The following is a 21,818-nucleotide window of genomic DNA, read 5'->3' on the forward strand; positions in this document are numbered from 1 at the left end:
GGGGGACTGTGGAAGGGCTCCAGCCTGCTGAGGAGCTAAGCTGCTGTCATCTGTGGTGATTCTTCTTCATCCCCCCCCCCCCCTTAGTGACACTCTGACCCTTATTCTGGCTTTCCACCTACAGTGTCCAAACATCCTGTGCTCTGTTTCCAAGGTTTCTGCATTTTTAAAACTCCCTTGCCACACCTATCTTAGGGAGTTTCCTCTGAGCCACTTCTGTAAGCTAAGGTAGCACAGGGTCCCTTGCAGCCTAGTCTTCCTTTGAGTTTGTGCAGACAGGCTGGAGGAAAGATGCCCAGCCCTGCCCTGCTGCGGTCATATGCTACCACCCTCTTCTCCTACCTTTATTTGGAAGGCTTTACGTTCAAGGTCCCCAGGATGGAGAAGAAGGGAATGTTGTCACCATCACTCTTCCTGGGGGGGCCTGGGGGCAGGCAGAATACAGAGTTGGACAAGAGGATAATTCCTGTACAGTGACGCAGAATGACTTTCTTTACTCAGGAAATAAGATCATGACTTGGGCTGGGAGTGCCCCACAGGCCAGTTCTCATAGACTCTGGATAGCTCCTGGAAGAGTGGAGGCTGTCATGGGCTGGAAAGGCCCAAGCCTCAAGTCTCACAACACCCTCCATGCTGGAGGTACTAGACTCGGTGGCCAACTACTGGGTCTTGCAGTCCCCATCGCTGCTGTGGGCCGTCTTCACCTTCTTTAGCTCCTTCTGTAGCTCTGATTCGGCCTCTACCACCTCCTTTGGCTTCTGGTACTGTGGATGGAGCCAGGAAGAAGACATACTTGGTCACTATCCCTCCTGCCGCCACACACACTTGGGGCCTCTTCTGTGCACATGAGAAAATTGATGACTACAGGCTTCAGTGATTTGCTCAAGGTCATATGGTTGGGTAGGAACAGACCTTGGACAAGAACTCAAGTCCTACAATTTCCACCACTTCCCCATCATCCTTTACCCTCTTCCAGCTGTGAATTATATGACCAGACTCCTCCCTGAATGCCCCCCCCATCCCCGCCATTGCTGAATTAGAGATGCCTGTTTTCTAGCAAGCACATCCTAGGGGTTGGGGCGAGAACTGGGGACTCCTATGGGATTGGAAGTGGGCAGGCAAAGAGGAAGCCTCTCCCTGATGCAGTATCTAAGAAGTCTGCATGAATCTTACAGAGATTATCAAGGTGCAGTTGGCATGAGCAAAACTCAGCGAGGAATCATCCAGGGGTAGCTGGTATCTGTCTAGGTCAGGAATGGAGAACTTCTTGTAGTACCTGTAGGGATATCAAGAGGCCATTGGGAAACCCAGCAAGGTGATGCCAATAGTTGGGCATCAGGCCCTCTGCCACCAAACTTCTACACAGTTCTCCCACACCTTCCACACAGCTAGAGAGGAAGAAGGGAAACTGGAACACCAGTATTATAGAGCTCAGTGGCCCTGGAAAGAAAAGGATGACAGCATTATGTCTAGATATAATATAATGTAACATATCCAATGGTAGAAGAGCAGAAGCAGCTATAATTCCATGATTAGACCAGAAGTTAAAGGAACTCACACTTCAGATGAGGTCTCCCAAAGACAGGTAGAAGCCTCCTGGAATAAACATATAGCTCAGGCAGCTTGGGCCTCCTCTGCACCGAAAGCCTCATGAGGACACCAGAAGATGGACATATGCTTTAACAAAGGACAGAGTAAGATATCTAGGGCTATCCCTGAAAGCTGAGGCCCTACAGCTGCCATTTATTAATACATGGGACTTCCACTGAAGACCTTAGCTACCTTTTCCTCTTTTGAGGTCGTTTAAGACTTTGTTAGCCTGACAACTTGCACATCAAAGAGAAAAGTACATCTCCAAGGAGAAATCTCCCTGAGAGGACAAACCATGTTACTCATCACAGAAGCCGGATCTCTGGACTACTTTGCTGGCCCCAAGACCCTACTCCTCCATTTTCACACACCACACATGGTCCCTATCATGTAGGTACCAGCCCAGAGATTAATGATCCCTTTTAGTAAACAAAATAAAAACCCCAAAAACCAGATAGCAACACCCAGCCCATAATGTATATAACTGGACTTTGTTTTGCAGGAAACTTGAGTCCCTTTACCAAAGAGGAAACTCTGGCTCAGAGAGATGAAATGTCTTGCCTGGTTCCGTAGCCAGTTGTCAGTGGAGTAGGGAGTTAGGATTTAGGTTCCTTGTCCCTGCTCAGATGCTTATTACATCAGAGCACAAAGAATGGCCTCCTCTCTCTAACAACAGACCCGTTTGGCATTTTCCTTGCAAGTGTGGCCTAGGCCTGGCCAACAACAGCAGCCAGACCACTTACCTGGGGAAGGCATCACAGTCTGCTGCAGAGGTTGTGTGGGCTATGAAGGGAAATGCCTCAGGCAGGTACAAACAAACTCAAGTGAGGGGCCTAGAGAGGACGGAGCTTTTAATACTTCAGAGAGGGGCCTGGTTCTTTCGGTGACAGCTACCCCAAGTCCACTTCAAAAGCCCCGATGCCCTGGGGACTCAGAGAGTTGACATCAATGTAGCACTTCTGCCCCCTTCTTCCCTGCCCAAATCCCTCTGTTCAGCAGAGGCTCTCAGGGCCCCTCTCCTCCCAGGTTCTCCACTCCCCACTAAGGTGCTGGGACCCATGGCAGGAAAAGAATGTTTACTTAAAGGCTGACAGTTCAAAAGGAGTGGGGGCTGGGGGATCCTAATGGCACTGCAAGTTGCTTTATTTTCCAAAGCTCTGCCCCAGGGAAACGCGATCCATCTGCCTGCAGACCCAGGATGGAATGCCTGCCTCATCCTCTTGCTAGCCAGCCCAGGCTAAGGGCTCTTCCTGGGGCCTTTGGTCTGGCCAGCAAAGGTGGCAGACACTGATAATAGAGGAGAGTCAAAGGTTAAACAGCAGAGATTAGATGAACACAAAGGCTTGTTAGGAAGTGTTAACATCTTCCCTGCAAATATACACAAAAAGCAGAATCATTCCCCAGGCTGGAGCAGTACAGCTGGAAAGAGAATCCCAGGGCTTGGCCTCAATGGCAAGGATGCAAGGACAGGATCAGAGAGAACTTGAGGTATATGGCTTGCCCCGCTTCCTTGTCTACTCCCACCAGGCTAGGGGAATGGAGGCAGAGCAGGTCTGGAGGCTTAGCCTTGTTTTGAGTCTATTATAATGAATTTATTTGATTGGTTGAGGTTAAACAACTACTGAGAGGCTACTGACAGGCAGTGCTCAAGGGAGTATGGGACATCTGCCTTCTCTCCTCAGGGGCCAGCAGGCTCCCTTCTCACCTCCATTCCCCCAGCCTCAGGTTTGCCATGATGAGTACTGCATTTGACTTTTTTTTTTTTTTAACTTATCTGTATTTGTTACAAGTTTTAAGTGGATTGTGACTTGGGCACTACATTTCTATTCACAAGCCTCACTTTTCAAAACAATTTTACAACACATATGGGTAGGGCTTATAATTTTGCTCCTCTAAACAATACTTTTTCTTTGGAAAACAAGCCCTGTGTAGAGTTTCATCAAGTTGCTTCACTTTAAACATACTTATTTCTAGAGAACTAGTAGTACATGCAGTGCATTTGACTTTTTCACCAGCACATGGAAAAGAGGAGACTCGCTGTGCTTCTAGAAAAGTCAGAATGTTCAGTGTCAGGCAGCTCTAGGTAGACAGCAAACATTATTGGGCATCAACTGTGTCCAGGCCTTGAGCTGTGATTTCAGCATAAAGAAATAAGGACATATTCCTGCCTGAGTAGATCTTGCTTTGTTTCTGCTAAAAGTTAAACCCTTACAGCAGGGTAGTTATCTGGATTCCTGCAGATGCCCAACCTTCCTCCATTCCCACCTCCCTTTACTCTTCTCAGTCTCAGACACACAATGAAAGAGGCATTTTTAAAAAAATTAATGCTTATTCTGTGCCAGGCACTGTTCTAACTACATTTAATCCTCAAAACAACTTTCTCAGGTTGGTTACTTCTATTATCCTCTCTTATAAAAGAGGAAACTGAGGCATGGAAAACTTGGGACTTTGTGCCCAAGTCACAAAGCTGGTAAATGGAGAAGCCCCTGTTATAAGAGATAATTCCCCAAATCTGATGCCTCCATCTCTCCACATTCTCACCACAAAGTAACAGACCACTTGGTCTAGATTCCCTGAATTTGTCCAATGATGAGGCAGATACTGGGACGGGGGCAGGAGTATTCAGCAGTCAACAAGTTGTCTCCCCTGAGATCCAACCTGGGTACTCCAACATATCGGTGGAGCCTTCCTTTCTGAATGTCAAAAGTCTTCAGCAGACTTACTTGGAACTAAATGTTTATAACAGGACTCCTGGCCCTGCCCTGTGGCCCTGGGCAGGCTGCTTAAATTCTGGGCCACAGTTTCTTCCTCCAAATTCCTTCCTCAAATAAGGTAGCTGCACTAGATGAACTTTTAAGATTTTGTGAAAGGGCCTAGAACAGGCTAACTCTGTACCTCTCTTCTCTGTGCCCCAAACACATGACAACTTCACTTCAGCTATTTCAGAAGTGACCTACTGCTTCCCTTCACTCTCTACTGTATCCCCTCCCCAATTCCCAGCCCTTCCCCAAACCCATTCTCCCTTGCAGTGAACTGAGAAAGGGCACCAGAGGCCAGGCCCTGAGAGAGAGACAGACAGACAGATGGACACACTGAGGGCAGAAGTAGGGCTGCTGTGGACAATTGCTCAGGCCATGCCCCACACACCTCAGGAGTGGCGCCCAGCACACTGGCATGGCCAGAGGGGTCTAAAGAAGCCTCCAGCCTGTCCCACCCTTAGAAAATCAGCAGATAAATCTTAAACATCAAGGCTCTGGGCAAATTCATCACTCCCACCCAGTATTAGCTCCCTATTAGAGTCACAGTGCGCATGCACATACTAAAGGTACTCGGAGTCCTACTACAGAGAAGTCTGTTTAATGCCAAGTTTCCTAAACTTATTTGATCACAGAATCCTTTTTCTAATGAAGCCTATTATACCTCCCACAGTGTTAGTATCACTGATGTCAAATCAGCCAAGCTCTCTTCAGATTTCAATTTTCAAAGAATTGTTGGGGACCGCTTTAGGCCAGCTGTTGTGCTGGGTGCTTGCACACACATAATTCATGAAATTTCCCAAATATTCTGTGAGGTAGGTATGAGTATTCTCCTGTGATAGATAAGGAAACTTTGCCCAAAATACTACGGCTAATATGTGACAACAGCCAGATTTGCCCAACATCTTCTGCACTCTGGCACCCCAGCGCATTCCAGTTATAACTGCCAGCTTCTAGGCCGAGGCTAAGCACCTTCTTTCTGCACAAACTTTCTTTTCATGAACTGATGGTCCAATACTGGGATCCTGGAATAGTACTTTCTTCCTTCCCTCACTAATACCTGAGGCTAAGGACATAATACACTAGAATCAATTACTTCAAGTAAAGTGGCCAACCCAATTCTTTAGGGTCAAGGCAGGTATGGACAAAGGAATTCTGGCTTTGGTCACTAACTACATTCCAGAATATTAGAACTAGGGGAGGTGTGGAACCTCTAGGTGAAGGAAGAGGTCAAATCAGAGAGAAATGCCATGGTGTAGTAGAAACTGCAGATGCCAGGGTATCAAGAGAGGTCATTGACTTTTCTTTCGATAGGCCAATTCGTTATGCTGACTTTATATATACATTAATATAATCATTAATATATGACACAAGAATAAAAATATGTATCTTGTCCAACTCCAGATAGTGTGATGATAAGAAAACAGAGTTTAAGCCTGGATATAGTAGTTTATGCTGGTAATGCTATAGCATTTTGGGAGGCCAAAGCAGGAAGATCACTTGAGGCCAGGAGTTCAAGACCAGCCTGGGCAACTTATTGAGACCCTGTATCTCTATAAAAAATATCTCTATAAAAAAATAAGAAAAATTAGCCAGGCGTGGCACATGCCTGTAGTTTCTACTTGGAAGGCTGAGGCAGGAGGATCACTTGAGCCTAGGAGCTAGAAGCTGTAGTAAGCTATGATGACACCACTGCACTGTAGCCTGGGCAATAGAGCAAGACCCTGTCTCAGAGAAACAAACAAACAAACAAACAAACAAACACATCCTGAAAAAGTTAAACACTGTTCAAAGGAATAGCTATGAGCTCTGTTTAATTAATGGGAGTAAAGGTATAGAACACATCACTCCAAGTAGAAAGTAAAAATGCCACTAGGTTCAGGAAAGATCTGGTTAAGGGTTTAGTAGCCTCTCTAGCCTACCTCCCAGAAGAAGGACCTGAGCAGATCAGGGCTGAGCCAGGCTGGAACAATGGACCAGAGACTCGGTGAGGGCTCCCAAGTGGGCCTTGAAATACTCCTCTCCCCTCCCTGGGAATCCAACCCCCAGCCCTGTGCCTCCTGGGCCATCACTTCCATCCCACCTGGCCTCACCCATCATTTCAAAACTATCCAATATCCCCCCTACCCCCCACCCCATTGCCTTGGACGCCAGAATGGCTTCTAGTCATGGAGCTCCTGGCCAACAGCGCCACCTATGGCTGGATGCGAGCAGGAGACGGGACCCAGAGGATTTGCTCGCAGATGAATTTTTTGGTGAGTTAGCTAGCTTCTCTTCTCACTCCCTGGTAATCACATTTCTGCCTGATATCTGTATTCGACAGTGACCTCTGGGGGACAAAAAGGAGGCAGCAGCCAGCTTCACAAAGTGCTAGGCTGCAGATTCAAGTGCTATCAGAAGCACTTTTGTTCCCAGTTTGGGCCCAGGGCCTCTTACGCCAGGGAATGCTTGCTGAAGCACGGAGTTTGTTTTCCTACAGGCAATTTCTCCGTTGTCTGAAATTGCTAAATTCCACTTTAGGCACTGACTCCTGTTAATGATGAGAACAATAACAAAAATAAACTGCCTTTTATATGAGGGCTTCAAAGTGCTTTATAAACGCAAACCCTTATTATTATGACTTTATATTTATAGACAAAGCCCACTGCAGGGGCTGCTGGCTGCATGTACAGCAATAATCCTGAAATTAATTCATTCATCTCCACCCCTTCCCTTGTCCCCTTAACCCTGCCAAAGTGATGGGCTATGGGGGTCATTAAGAGGATGGTAGAGCTCAGTGCTGCACTGGGGAAATCTGGGAGCTCCCCTGCTCCCCTGCGGGTCTCACAGGCCTGAGGGAGATGAATGGGGAAGCTGCTACACCGCCCGAGAAGACGGACAAGGAGCCAGGTCCTCCTTACTGCATGTTAAGCAGTGGATGGGTAGGGGCATCTCTGGGTTAGGCTTAGCACCTTGTGAGGCACACTGAATGGCTTCACAGCTTGCAGACAGCTAACTTATAAAACCTCCCATCTCACCCAAACCTATTTCATAGGTGTTGGCCCTATACTGTAATCCCTCTGGCCCACAGCAAGACCAGTTCATTTCAAGGCCATTCTCTTCATGCCTCAAACAGGGCACTTCTCTTCTCCTATGATCAGTCAAAACCCCAGAAACCCAAATGGGATCAATGCACTTCCAAGATGGAAATGCACCTCGGCCACCTTCTGTCCTTTCAACCCCTGGTTTCCCTCCCCCCTAGCAGACCACAGAGGGAAGTAGAGTACTCCTTGTGAAACATGAGACTTCCAAGAGCATGAGACTTCCAAGATGCTAAAGTATCTACCTACTATCACTCACTCCAGGGAGGGATCAGGTCTACTGCTGCTTAGGCCAGTACTTGAAAGTCCCATAACTACCACCTAACACAGATGTGCCTTCCAAGCCATGGCTCCTTGCCAGCTCTGCCAGTGATGTCAAGTCACTAGGCCAACACCATGGACTAGATCCAGCCAGGAGGTCAAGGTCATAATAACCTAATAGCAGAACCACCTGAGATCACAAGTTAATGGCCATGTGATTCCCTCATCCAACAAATATTTATTGAGCCCCAGTGTGTACCATGTCCTATACTAGACACTTGTTCAACTTTCCCTGCCCAGATGGAGCTGATTACATTATTCAAGCTGGTCCTGCAAAGAGGAAGCCCTTCTACTTACAGTGACTCCTGAGTTTTAGTTCTATCAGCCAGCCAGCAGCCTGCCTGCCTGCCTTCCTTCCTCAGAGATGGAGGAAAGAGGCTTCCTTCTCTGTCTTCTGGGGTAGGAAGTAATCTGAGACCTAATCCCAGATCAAACCCCACCCCACACTGTGCTCATACATAAGCAGGCAGGTATCCTCCACGCCACTCACTTTTTGTTGGTCGTTCTGACAATGATGCAGCGCTCATTCTGGTCCACACAGACACTATAAATATCCTTAGGGTAGGGGAGGTTTCGAATCCGCCACTGGAAACTCATCTTGGTGTCCTTGCGCATGAAGATAGGCTGCAAAAGGCAAATCCAACTCAAGGACTATTCTTAGGAAAGGGATGGCTCCCACCCCCCTCAAAGCTCTACCCAGAGGCATAATAGGAGACCCTCAGCTCTTCACAGCTCCCCTCTGATGCTGTATTGCTGTGACATTCCAGGCTTGGAGCCCTAACCCTGGGATGATCAAGCCAGTGTTTCTATTCATTCAAACATTATTATAGAGTGCTGTGTTCAGGTGGACACGCTGGAGATGAAGAGGTGAACAAAACATGCTCCCTGCTCTCAAGGGCCAGCAGCCCACCCCCACCTTAGCCCAACAAGACACCTGGATGGATGGACGTACATTGGCATTGCTTTCCTTGATGAGTTCAGGGCCCAGGCTCCCTGCTCCTGGGGGCGCTGGCTCTCCCACCTCAAGCTGCCACTGGCCCAAGGCTCCCAGAGCGCTTTTCACACGCCACTTTCTCACTGGAGAGAGAAGCAATGGGATGATGATGAAGAAAGGGTCTCTGTTCTTTTCTGCTGGTTTAGCAACACCATGTTCAGTAACTAGAACAAGTTAAAACTGGGAGTTTTGGGCCTTTACACCGACTTAGTTCATTTGAGCAGGGACCTCACAGCCTCTGAAATCTCAGTAGGACATTTCAATCTTAGACAACTTGCAAAGCCCATCTCACGAGTGCCCAGACAAAAAGACCTGGAATGAAGCTCTGAGAGGAACCAAGTGGAATCAAGAAATCCTTAGAAAGTGGCTTCAAGCAAGAAAATGGAAGGGTTAGGAAAAGGGTGGTTTCTGGTAATGGGAGAAATTTGGAACCCCAAAATGGGAGTTGAGATGCATTTTTTTCCCCTCTAAAAAACATGCAAAGGAAAAAAAGAATTAAGAGGGTAAAAGCTGTTGGGCAGGTTTGTCTCATGATTCAGAAAGTCCAAATATAGAAATTCACTCATTTAAGGTATACTTGGCTTTAAAAAAGCAACCCCAAAACTGTATTTAAACAAAATCTTAGGCACATGCCATATTTTAAATGCACTATTTATAAGAGATCTAATGTGAATTTTTTTGTAAGATGGAATCCTTTTATAATGCAAGTAACCATCTCTATTTTACCTTGTTTCACAATCCACATGTTTGCCTAAGATTTTTTTTAAATAAGGCACATATATTATGGAAATGATAAATCAAGAAACTAGTTCAATGGACATTACCTGGAAACCCCTGCTGAGATTTTTCAGGAACCCTGCTCAGCCATGTTGTAGTGACTGCTGTTGTGCAGTCTCTGCCCCCAATTCTCCCCCCCACACACACACCTTTCTTTTCCTTTCCTGATGCATTAGGAATCACAGAGGCTGCTGCCTCTGGTATCCTCCAGCCTGAGCAGCCTTCTATAGCTGCTTAAGGAGCTAAACAACTCAAAAAGTGCATGGTACTCTGCCACAGTTGTTTCCATTTTCTCCTTTTTCCAGGTAGGGAGATGATAGCTACAGTCTGATTCTCAGTGTCAGGTAAGCAGGTGGTTTTCCTTTAGACCTTTTGAGAAACTGTGCCAAATCTAAACACCCTCACTGCTATAAGTAAGGCACACAAGCTGAACATAGAAGCATGCTGTAAAATTAGAATTTTCTCTTGAATATGTGCTTTTATAAGGTCTGCTGCATTCTGCAGTGTGATTTTATTACATCTTAGAGCCAAAAATCCTCCCTAGGAACACATTTCCAAGTTTATAATGAAAATTAATAAGGAAGAGTAAAACTTGGAAATATGCTTTATAGGCAACATTTTTTTTTTTTTTACAAATACTTCTCTCCTAAGTGAATGGACTGTGACCAGGAGTATATCCAAATCTATTCACTGTAATACCTCACTTCACTGGAAGCCAGCCTTCTGGGGATCTCTGTCACAGTCACAAATGCAGAAGTGACAAATGCTTCTAAGCTTATTGTGACAAGATCCATGTAACCTCCTCTATATTATAGGAAAGATCACTCCCAGATTCTCACTCAGACTGTGTATAAAATGCTATGTGTAGGCCGGGTGCGGTGGCTCACGCCTGTAATCCTAGCTCTCTGGGAGGCCGAGGTGGGCGGATTGCTCGAGGTCAGGAGTTCAAAACCAGCCTGAGCAAGAGCGAGACCCCGTCTCTACTATAAATAGAAAGAAATTAATTGGCCAACTAATATATACAAAAAAAAATTAGCCGGGCATGGTGGCACATGCCTGTAGTCCCAGCTACTTGGGAGGCTGAGGCAGGAGGATCCCTTGAGCCCAGGAGTTTGAGGTTGCTGTGAGCTAGGCTGACGCCACGGCACTCACTCTAGCCTGGGCAACAAAGCGAGACTCTGTCTCAAAAAAAAAAAAAAAAAAAAAATGCTATGTGTAGAATAAAGCAGGAAATTACTTTTTTCCCAGGCATATTGACAACAGTATCAGGGGACAGCTCACATCAGAGGGCAGTGTTAGAACTACACAAGCACTTGGGAGCATTTAGTATGAGGGCAAACAAGTATCCTTAGACACCGAAGGTATTGCTATATAATAGAACACAATCATCGCAGATTTTATTTTTTTTTTTTTTTTTTTTTTTTTTTTTTTTTTTTTTTTTTTTTCTTCCCTCCCCCCCATCGCAGATTTTAAAGGTGAAAGTTCCTTTAGAAAGCGTCTAGTCTGATCTGTATTTTTTTAAATGAGAAATAGCATTTTTTTTCTCTTTTCTATTGTCCATAAAGAAATAGCATTTCTCCCATTTCAACTCTTGCCACTGCTCACCAGGGGACAGAGTATGAGGAATTACTGAGGCTCAAAAAGACTAACTTACAAATGCCACAACTAAACTACAGGTCTCCTAACTCTAAATCCAGAATTTGAATCATTAATAAAAGGTTAAACGTTATTCTATAAGTGTTCAATATATAACATTTAGAAAGGTTTCTTTTTTAAAGTATATAGCTCTATTTGTTTGTTTGCTTATTTGTTTAAGAGATAAGAGTCTTGGCCTCCCGTGGTGGCTCATGCCTATAATCCTAGCACTCTGGGAGGCCGAGGCCAGTGGATTGTTTGAGCTTAGGAGTTCGAGACCAGCCTGAGCAAGAGCGAGACCCCGTTTCTACTTAAAAAAAAAAGAAAGAAAGAAAGAAATTAGCTGGACAACTAAAAGTACATATATAAAAAATTAGCCAGCCATGGTGGCGCATGCCTGTAGTCCCAGCAACTCAGGAGGCTGAGGCAGTAGGATCACTTGAGCCCAGGAGTTTGAGGTTGCTGCTGTGAGCTAGGCTGATGCCAAGGCACTCTAGCCCAGGCAACAGAGTGAGACTCTGTCTCAAAAAACAAACAAACAAACAAACAAACAAACAAAAAGAGATAAGAGTCTTGCTCTGTTGCCCAGGCTGGAGTACAGTGGCACAATCATAGCTCACTGCAACCTCCAAATCCTGGGTTCAGGTGATCCTTCCACCTCAGCCTCCTAAGCAGCTGAGACTACAGGCTCACAGCATGACACCCAGCTAAGTTTTTTTTACTTTTTGTAGAGATGGGGTCTCACTATGTTGTCCACCCTGGTCTCTAACTCCTGGTCTCAAGCAATCCTCCCACCTTGGCCTCCCACAGTGCTAGGGGGTTACAGGTGTGAGCCACTGTGCCTAGCCATATTTGTTTTTTATAGGTGGCTTTTAAAGGCTAAGCTTTGATAACTTGAAAAAGTAAATTATGAGGAATACCTAACTATCTACAGCTGGATAAGCAAGGCACCCCTATAATCATGGACCTCGTTAAACTGTATGTCCTAAGATGTACATAATACAGTACTAATGTGGCCTGAGAGGCAATAACCACCCCAGGATTTTCTGTCCACTCTTTTAATCCAAGAAATGATGGGTTTTGCACAGAAACTTTCCCAAGTACCAAAGAAGGAACAAAGTCAGCTGCTGGTTTCCTTACTTCTGACCTTAAAAGCCACTTGGGTCACAGGAAATTGGCACCCTTGGCTGCTTCACATTTTTTTTGTTTTAACAACTTAGGAATTAAATTCTTTGTTAGATTGCAGAAGAAAGTTTCCCTTCTCATTCCCTCAAGAGAGAAGATCCAATGAAGGATTTTGGTAGTCCTTATTTTTCTAATGCATGTGGCATGAACGCACATGTACAAATGCACACGGTCTTTTCTTGTCCCTGTCTTTGTTCCTGAACTCAAGGACAGCTCCTGCGGCAACAGAAGACTGTTTCCACCTGCTGTCACTCTGATTTGATTATATGTTAAACCCAAACTGGTGCGTGTGAGGCAGTTCCCTGGGATGCTGTCTTATCTTCCCTGGTTGAGCCAGGGCCAGTCCTTGGAAAGGAGACTTTCAACGACCCTATAAAAAGTCTGATAGGGAATACATGAAGGAGGCAGCACCTGGGGGCTTTTTCCTAAATCAGCAGGAAACAGACTGATGTCCCAGACTGCTGAAAAGAGGCCCCATCTTTCAGGTGGGCTGGAAAGTGGAAGTCCTAAAGGCTTCTTTCCCCAAAGCTCCAAGCCCTGGCCCACTTCCAATGTGGATAATTACATTCCCCTTCCTAAATACTCCCTGCAGCTTAAACTGGATGCAGGATTCTTCTCTTCTGCCCTAAAACACTGCAACATTGCTATGTGGCTATTAAACAGCTGCCACGTCCCATCCCAGAGGAGGCTGAAGGGAATCGAGTGGGTCATTTATAAAGCCAGTGAAGTGCTTGGGGATGAAAGTGCTCAATATCCTCCAAATGCAGCCTGGGGTGGTTAGGCTGGCGGTCAAATACCAAAGCAGATTAAGCCGGTAATCCGAATGTAATCGTTGGGGGATGGCCTGCCCTTCAGCCTTGGCCCCCCTGGACATGCTGTGTTCTTCTCAGGCTGGTTTGATGTTCCGATCATTGTTACGGGCCTTCAGTTTTTTCCCCTATAAATACATACAGCATTCATTGTGGAGGGTGGGAATGAATAGCACTGAGAGGATAGGAAAAAAATATGACACTAACATGCTTATTAACATCGACTGGAAGAACCCAGTCCCAGACAGATGCACACCTATTGGCAATTCTTCCTCTGCAAATTACTTTCTAAGTTTTTCTAGCAGAAAACCAGTTTAGCCAATTATCAAATTTGTATAATTAGCTGGAAGAATGGAAACTATTCCTAATTACTGACACAAAAACTATGTCCATATTTTACTTCAAGGAAAGCACAAGCAAAAGCCAGCTCAGACCCTGGGATTATTTATACTTAAAAATTAATAATGAACAGTATTTTGCAAGGGCAGCTAGGGGAGGTAGAGAAGAATAAGAAAAAGATCTGTTCTGTGGCTGGGGCCCAGTGGTTCAAGTGGGGTGCTCCTCTCTGCCCATGAGTCCCCATTCAGGTCATTTTGGGGAAAGAAAAATTTAGTAAGAAAAGAAGGTTGGATTTAAATATTCTCAACTCCTAATACTACGTTGCTGTGGATTAAAGTATGGGCTCTTAATTGGACAGAATGAGGCTTAAAACCTGGCTCAGAAACTAACTAGTTCTGTGATTCTGAACAAGGTGCTTAACCTCTTTGAGCTTCTGTTTTTTTATTTTTTTCCAACTGTAAAATGGGGACAACAGTAGCCCTCATAGGGCTTTTTTTTTTTTGAGACAGAGTCTCACTTTTGTTGCCCAGGCTAGAGTGCCATGGCGTCAGCTTAGTTCACAGCAATGTCAAACTCCTGGGCTCAAGCAATTCTTCTGTCTCAGCCTCCCGATAGCTGGGACTACAGGCATGTGCCACCATGCCCGGCTAATTTTATGTGTGTGTGTGTGTGTGTGTGTGTGTGTGTGTGTGTGTGTGTGTGTGTGTTTAGTTGGCCAATTAATTTCTTTGTATTTATAGTAGAGACAGGGTCTCGCTCTTGCTCAGGCTGGTTTTGAACTCCTGACCTTGAGCAATCCACCCACCTTGGCCTCCCAGAGTGCTAGGATTACAGGCGTGAGCCACCATGCCTGGCCATCATAGGGCTCTAATGGGGATGATTAAATGAGATAATTCACATAACATACTTAGCATGGTACTCAATAAGAGTTACAGTGTTAATATCATTATTAAGCAAATTTTAGCCAAACAGCTCTCCTATGAAGAGTGTTCTCCATTTCTACTTTAAAAAAAAAAAGGAGGCCGGGCGCGGTGGCTCACGCCTGTAATCCTAGCTCTCTGGGAGGCCGAGGCGGGCGGATTGCTCAAGGTCAGGAGTTCAAAACCAGCCTGAGTACAAAGACAGAAAATTCTAATGTCTGAAAAAAAAAAAAAAAAAAAAAAAAAAAAAACAGCCTGAGCAAGAGCAAAACCCCGTCTCTACTATAAATAGAAAGAAATTAATTGGCCAACTGATATATATATGTAAAAAATTAGCCGGGCATGGTGGCACATGCCTGTAGTCCCAGCTACTTGGGAGGCTGAGGCAGGAGGATCGCTTGAGTCCAGGAGTTTGAGGTTGCTGTGAGCTAGGCTGACGCCATGGCACTCACTCTAGCCTGGGCAACAAAGTGAGACTCTGTCTCAAAAAAAAAAAAAAAAAAAAAGGAGTTTGGAGGCCATGATGTGTTCCCCACCTGCCACCAGGAGAAGTGACAGGTTAATGTGAGACATTGGGGCATGCAGTACTACAACTGAAGAAACCTGGACTTGTTTTTAATTTTACTTTCATGTCCAAACACAACAAAGAAGCCTGGGTTTTATTTGTTTGTTTTTACAGCTATAGCAGCTATAGTTGGTTTATTTGCTCTGTGTGGAGGGGAAGAGAGGTGGCACTGGGGGGCTGGGGGTGCAGAGCTGTGGCTAGTTGCTGGCCTGGTTATGGTGGTGGTGAGCCCACGTGACCTCTGCTTTCATAAGTTCTCCCCTGTTAGGCATTCCAAGGCTGTCATCCCCTGGGAGCACTATAAATTACAATGCATTGTAAGGATATTACTACTGTATTGGTTTCCACCGAATCAGTGTCATATGCTAAACACATCAAGATTTTTAATAGCACCAGACTAAACCAATTGGGATTGGAGCCCAAGCAGCTCATAATAAGGAGGGATCAACACTTCACTCTGTGACTGAACATGCGCAGGACACACATTTTAAGACTGGAGACTAAAGAATGCAAGCCAGTGTAATCCATATTGTCGGTTCTAGACATTTATGAGCTGTCAGAAAAAGGGAAAAAGAAATTCCCTCGCCAATACTACCTGTCGATCAGGCCCAGGAAGAAATTAAAGTCAAGAATAATGACAAGAAAATAACCCAGCCCATGATTCCATCATTGGTCTTAGCATTTCAGATGGAACTTAATAAAGAGACCAACTCCCACTGCTGACAGCATTGGGCCCTGGGTCAAAGAGCCAGCCACCTAGCTCTAGGAAGCTGGTTAATGCTGGTGTGCATACCTGGGAACAGCGAGAGGGAAAATCAAACAATTCTCAGAAATCCAAGCTGGAACCCCTATCCATGAGCCTATTCTTAGGGGAAACGAGTTGCAGGAATGAAAATAGCAATGCTGCAAAATCGCCATTTCTACCCCCTTTGATTCAGACATTTTTTAAGATGAGTATTATATTTTATAGTGTCACCTTGGAGGCAAGGTCAGAAGCTGTGCCTCTGAGACTTGCTTGTTCCTGAGGTGGCTTTAGAAAACAAAGCAAAAAAATTGCAGTGAAAGCATGTCCTTACCTCTACTCAGCCTACGAGGCTCACTGCCAATACCATGTCCTCTGTAGAGCTTTTTCTCAACTGTTTCTCTATATTCCCATTCCCATCTTAGAATTACCAACTCTCCCATTTGTCTGAGGGTACGGGTGGGGATGAGTTTTACTGGTCAAAAGGACTCCTGCTCAACTTTTGGTGTCCAGATTATTCTCAAGAATAATCTTGCCTCTAGGGCTTTGGTCTACTCTAGCTTCTACATTGGTCTGGGCTCCTCCCTCAAGCCTAAGGCTAGGAGTGTTCACCTGTGCTTAGGTCAGCCCCAAATGTTTCTGAGGACCTACTGGGAGCCTCTGTCACTTACCAAGTAGTTCAGTTGTCTTCTCATCATATTCTTCGGCCATTTCCTTCCCGTCTGGAAACAAATAGTGCACCTTCCTTCTCCCTACACACAAAGCAGAGAGTGCCTTACCTCAAAGCCTCCTCTTACCTTGGCCTTTGCAAATCAAGGGGCCTACGTGGGAAACAGCAGAAGCCTTGGGAAAATTGAGACACCCTGCCAGGGCCTCCCCCAAACACCTTGCCAAACAACACTCATCATTACTTTAAGACATGTCCTGCAACTCACTTCCTTTCTTAAGCTTTCTCTGAATGTCTTTGCTCTGCTGTTTCCTCTACCAGCAATAGTGCCATACTTTTTTCCATCAGTGGAACTCTTCCTTGCTCTTCAAAATCCAGCTCAAATGTCACTTCCACTGGGAAGCCCTCCTTAACTATCACCTCTAGCCACCATGGCAGAATTAATCACTTCCTCATTTGTGTTTCCCTAATGCTTTAGTAATATCCATAGTAAAGCATTTATCATATACTATGATACTTTTAAAAGCATGTCTCTTCATGAATGATATCATATTTATCTTTCTCTCCCCCAGTTCCTAAAACCAAGCCTATGTGGTCAGGATACTGAATGAGTTTCTTGACCAAGCACTCCCTCCAGCCATGTCATTGCTCTGCTTCCTTCTGTATATCTCTAGGTCATTCCTATCACATAGCCACATGATATGAGTCCTCACATTAATGGCACTGACTTTGGTTATGATTTTACATCTGTTTGTGTGATTCTTTAATTATTACCTATTTGTCCTACTAGATAGGAAGGGTTTTATTCCCCATGCCTATGGTTTCCCAAAGACCAAGCATTGTAGCTTGTATATATTAGGAGCTCAACTAAATACTGATCAAAAGAATGAACAAACATTGATGTACTATCTATTTTTTTTTTTTTTTTTGAGACAGAGTCTCACTTTGTTGCCCAGGCTAGAGTGAGTGCCGTGGCGTCAGCCTGGCTCACAGCAACCTCAATCTCCGGGGCTCAGGCGATCCTCCCGAGTAGCTGGGACTACAGGCATGCGCCACCATGACCGGCTAATTTTTTTTTTGTATATATATTTTTAGTTGCTCAATTAATTTATTTCTATTTTTGGTAGAGACGGGGTCTCGCTCAGGCTGGTTTCGAACTCCTGACCTTGAGCAATCCGCCCGCCTCGGCCTCCCAAAGTGCTAGGATTACAGGCGTGAGCCACCACGCCCGGCTTGTACTATCTATTGAAAGAAAAGAACTCAAGGGAATCCCCTAGCCCAACTCCTCTACCTATGTAATATAATCATAAACATTTGCTTAACAGTGGCTATGTAATTTCCCCTTTCTTTTTATACCTAGATAAATGGATACAGGCAGGCTCCTCAGAAAGACTAGTAACGGGGCACTAATGCCCAGTAGACAAGTACCCTACATACGTTTGATGAATAAGAGCCACAAGGTGCCTTTTTCCCATCCAATTTACTCTTTTGGAAGATAGTTCTCTTGAGTCGTTCCTAATCTGTATTCCACAGAAACTCACCCCTCCCCCAAATTTGCAGGGCCTCTCAGCAGACCCCTAGGTTACACCACCCTTAATCACTTAGATGGCTCACAGGAGCTGGAAAGAGTTTTCCTGTCAGGAATGGAATACAAGATGTTGCCTTTGAGTAGCTGAGGGTATCTAGCCTTGAGTCCAGACAGGATGCAATGCTTAATATCAATCCACCAGGTACTTTACACATTGTATTGAATTTAATTCTCACAATAATCCTATGTGTCTGTATTACTTGTATTTCACAGATGAGGAAAATTGAGGCTTAAAGGTCATGCGAAGTATCCAAGATCATAAAGCTAGGAAATGACAGAACTGGGCTTAAACTCACGGTCAAAATCAATATTCTAATAACTATACTGGGATAATTTGTATGGCTTTAAATATTTGTAAGATTAAACATTATTCCAAGGTTTAATTGGCCATTTTTCTAGTGAATTACCTATTTATGCCTTATCCTATTTTGTTTGGCTTTGCCTTATTGATCTGATTAAGCTTTGTATGTATTAACCATGCATCATACATGTTGCTAATGTTCTGTTTCAGCTGCCTTTAAACTTTGTTTAAAGTAGATTCTCCCAAACAAGTATAATTTTTTTTAAAAAAAGAGATGGCATCTCGATATGTTGCCCAAGCTGGAGTGTAGTAGCTATTCACAGGTACAATCATAGCATACTGCAGCCTTGAGCTCCTGGGCTCAAGTAATCCTCCCACCTCAGTCTCCTGAGTAGCTGGGACTATAGGGACAGGCCCCTGCACATAGCACAAGTGTTTAGTTTTTATATAGTCAACTACCTATTTTTTCCTTTGTGGTTACTGCCCTAAAGTCTTGGCTGATGAAATATTTCTTTAAACACTGTATAGTGACCAAAGGAAGTGAAAGCAGAGACTAGATATTTGTACACTCAAGTTCAGAGCAGCATTATTCACAATAGTCATACAATGGAATCAATCCAAGTATCCATCGACAGATGAATGGATAAATAAAATGTATATACATACAATGGGATATCACTCAGCCTTAAAAAGGAAATTTTGACACATGCTACAACATGGATGAATCTTGAGGACATTATGCTAAGCGAAAGAAACCAGTCACAAAAGAACAAACATTATATGATTCCACTTACATGAGGTTCCCAGAGTAGTCAAATTCATAGAGACAGAAAGTAGAAAGGTTGTTGTCAGGGGCTGGGGGGTAGGGAATGAGGAGCTGGTGTTTAATTGGTACAGAGTTTCAGTTGAGGAAAATAAAATGTTATGGAGATGGACGGTGGTGATGGTTGCACAACAATGTGATTGTACTTAATGTCACAAAACTATACACTTAAAAATGATTAAAATGGCCAGGTAATCCTAGCACTTTGGGAGGCCAAGGCAGGAGTATCCCTTGAGGCCAGGAGTTTGGGATCAGCCTGGGCAACAGTGAGACCCTGTCACTACAAAAAATAAAAAGCAAAAAATTAGCCATGTGTGGTGATAACATGCCTGTAGTCCCAGCTACTTGGGAGACTAAGGCAGGAAAATCGCTTAAGCCCAGGAGTTTGAGGTTGCAGTTTGAAAGCTATGATGACACCATTGCACTCTAGACTCTAGTGTAGGCAACAGAGTGAGACCCTGTCTCAAAAAAAAAAAATTAAAATGGTAAATTTTATGTCATGTCATATATATTTTTTACAATAAAAGCAAAAACAAAACCACTGCCCCATGAGATAATGGCCAAATTTTTTTGTTTGTTTGTTTCTTTGAGACAGAGTCTCACTCTGTTGCCCGGGCTAGAGTGCCGTGGCATCAGCCTAGCTCACAGCAACCTCAAATTCCTGGGCTCAAGCAATCCTCCTGCCTCAGCCTCCCAAGTAGCCAAGACTACAGGCATGTGCCACCATGCCTGGCTAATTTTTTCTATATATTTTTTTTAGTTGGCCAATTAATTTCTTTCTATTTTTAGTAGAGATGGGGTCTTGCTCTTGCTCAGGCTGGTTTTGAACTTGAGCAATCCTCCCGCCTTGGCCTCCCAGAGTGCTAGAATTATAGGCATGAGCCACCACGCCCAGCCTGCCCAAATCTTTAGTACAGTATTAGAGATCACAATATGTCCCAATTTATCTGTAATCTCTCTTAATTTTCTACCATTTCCCCTCATTACTCCTTGAGAAAAGGGAACTTTTTATTCACTCCTGTATCCCAGCATCTAAAATAGTACCTGACACAGTGTAGGGGGTTTGTTCTGACTGACTGGATGATTTGCTTTAACATTACTAAACATTTTGCTATTCCCCTAGTAATCAGCCACATACCTTCACACGTTGCTATTTGTTTGTTTGTCTGTTTATTTATTCATTTTGAGACAGAGTCTCGCTTTGTTGCCCAGGCTAGAGTGAGTGCCGTGGAGAGTGAGTGCCGTGGCGTCAGCCTAGCTCACAGCAACCTCAAACTCCTGGGCTCAAGCAATCCTTCTGCCTCAGCCTCCCGAGTAGCTGGGACTACAGGCATGCGCCACCATGCCCGGCTAATATTTTCTATATATATTAGTTGGCCAATTAATTTCTTTCTATTTATAGTAGAAACGGGGTCTCACTCTTGCTCAGGCTGGTTTTGAACCCCTGACCTTGAGCAATCCGCCGGCCTCGGCCTCCCAAAGAGCTAGGATTACAGGCATGAGCCACACTTTGCTCTTGAATGGCCATCCCCTCTTCTCCACTTAACAAATAACTATTAATTCTTTGGGGTCTTCCTCCAAAGAGATAATCATTTCCACTTTCATGCTTTCATAGCATTTCATACAAGATTCTAACCTCTATTTAAGACACATTACTTATTTACATGTGTTTTTCCTGACCACTCCGTGAACTTGTCCTTTTCTATCTGCTCTAGTGCAAAGTGTGGCACATAGTATAAGCCTCTGTAAATGTTGCATGAAAGAGCAAATGAACATCTGATTTTAATTTCCACAAATTCCAGGCTTCCTTGATTGGCCTCTGCCTGTAGATGTGAGCCCTCAGCTGTTATCTTGAAAGCCTCAGGAATTCATGCTTAATTCATCCTGGCTACCAAGTGGGTCCCAGAAAGGGCCCTGAAGCACAGGGAACCTACATAGGCCAATTCTAAGGTGGGGAAAGTCAGGACTCCAAACCCCTCCCTGTGCCCACCTCTTCCAGGCGCGGCCCTTGGCCTTTGCTCCATCTCCCCTAAAGACACAGGGTACAGTTAGAGATTCACTTTACAAACATAACATTGCAGCTGGATAGGACCTCAGCGATAACAATGGTCGCCCATCCACTTCATTTTACAGATGAGGAAAGTGAAGTCAAAATGAGTAAAGAGGCCGACTGTACAGCTCACTGGGAATTAATGGCAGAGTGGTACCTAGAGCCCAGGTCTCCGGCCTCTCTAAAGTCTAAACGTTCTTGAGTTTCAGTTTCTTGTTCTGTAAAACTGGGTGGTAAATTATCAGCCGCTCAGGGCAGCGGGGAGGAGCAAACATGATAATGAAGGTGAAAGGAATTATTATTTATTAGCAACCAAAAATCAGATGGTGTAGAGTAAACTAGGTATCCAGAGACGTGTGTTACAGTCACGTCATCTCTCTGGACCTCAGTTTCCTCATCTGCAAACGCAGGACCTGGCCTGACAGCCGCGACCCTTCCAGCTCTGCCGTCCCAGGCTCTGAGGCCCTTCCCGGAGGCGCCATCGTGGAGAGCCGGAACCGGGGGTTAAGGACGAGGGAACTCGCGAGGAACGTCGAGTTACCGTCCTGCAGCAGCGCCGTCTTCTCGGCAGCCCGCAGACTCTCCAACCAGCCAGTCACCGCCATCTTCCCTCCGCCCAGCAGCGCGCCGGGCCGCTGCCATGGCAACCGTTCCACTGACGATCACTTCCGGCTGA

At 44.9% G+C, this 21,818-nt stretch overlaps 1 protein-coding gene across 3 annotated transcripts; it reads right to left on the reverse strand.

Annotated features, from left to right (window-relative positions):
* Positions 1-469: 469 nt before the first annotated feature.
* DPCD (deleted in primary ciliary dyskinesia homolog (mouse)) lies at positions 470-21,797 on the reverse strand. Of its 3 annotated transcripts, none has more exons than XM_012769367.3 (6): positions 21,684-21,797; positions 16,385-16,465; positions 8,700-8,824; positions 8,238-8,371; positions 1,174-1,276; positions 470-764 (listed from the first exon to the last, which is right to left on the reverse strand). In XM_012769367.3, exons 1-6 carry the CDS (start codon positions 21,745-21,747, stop codon positions 660-662), a joined length of 612 nt encoding a protein of 203 aa, XP_012624821.1. In that variant the 5' UTR covers positions 21,748-21,797; the 3' UTR covers positions 470-659. The 3 variants fall into 3 exon arrangements, with proteins under 3 accessions (XP_012624821.1, XP_075865943.1, XP_075865944.1); XM_076009828.1 differs by having other exon boundaries at positions 470-837; XM_076009829.1 differs by lacking the exon at positions 16,385-16,465 and having other exon boundaries at positions 470-837.
* Between the last annotated feature and the right edge of the window lie 21 nt (positions 21,798-21,818).

Source organism: Microcebus murinus, chromosome 14, assembly GCF_040939455.1.
Source record: "Microcebus murinus isolate Inina chromosome 14, M.murinus_Inina_mat1.0, whole genome shotgun sequence".
NCBI lineage: Eukaryota > Metazoa > Chordata > Mammalia > Primates > Cheirogaleidae > Microcebus > Microcebus murinus.

What these genes read in the sequence shown, in the direction of transcription:
- DPCD (XM_076009828.1), bottom strand. Translation starts at nt 21,747, where the DNA reads ATGGCGGTGACTGGCTGGTTGGAGAGTCTGCGGGCTGCCGAGAAGACG. An exon ending in GAAGACAACTGAACTACTTG is followed by an intron (nt 8,825 to 16,384) that starts GTAAGTGACAGA and finishes TTCTCTCTCCAG; the next exon opens with TGAGAAAGTGGCGTGTGAAA. An exon ending in GTCAGAACGACCAACAAAAA is followed by an intron (nt 1,277 to 8,237) that starts GTGAGTGGCGTG and finishes ATATCCCTACAG; the next exon opens with GTACTACAAGAAGTTCTCCA.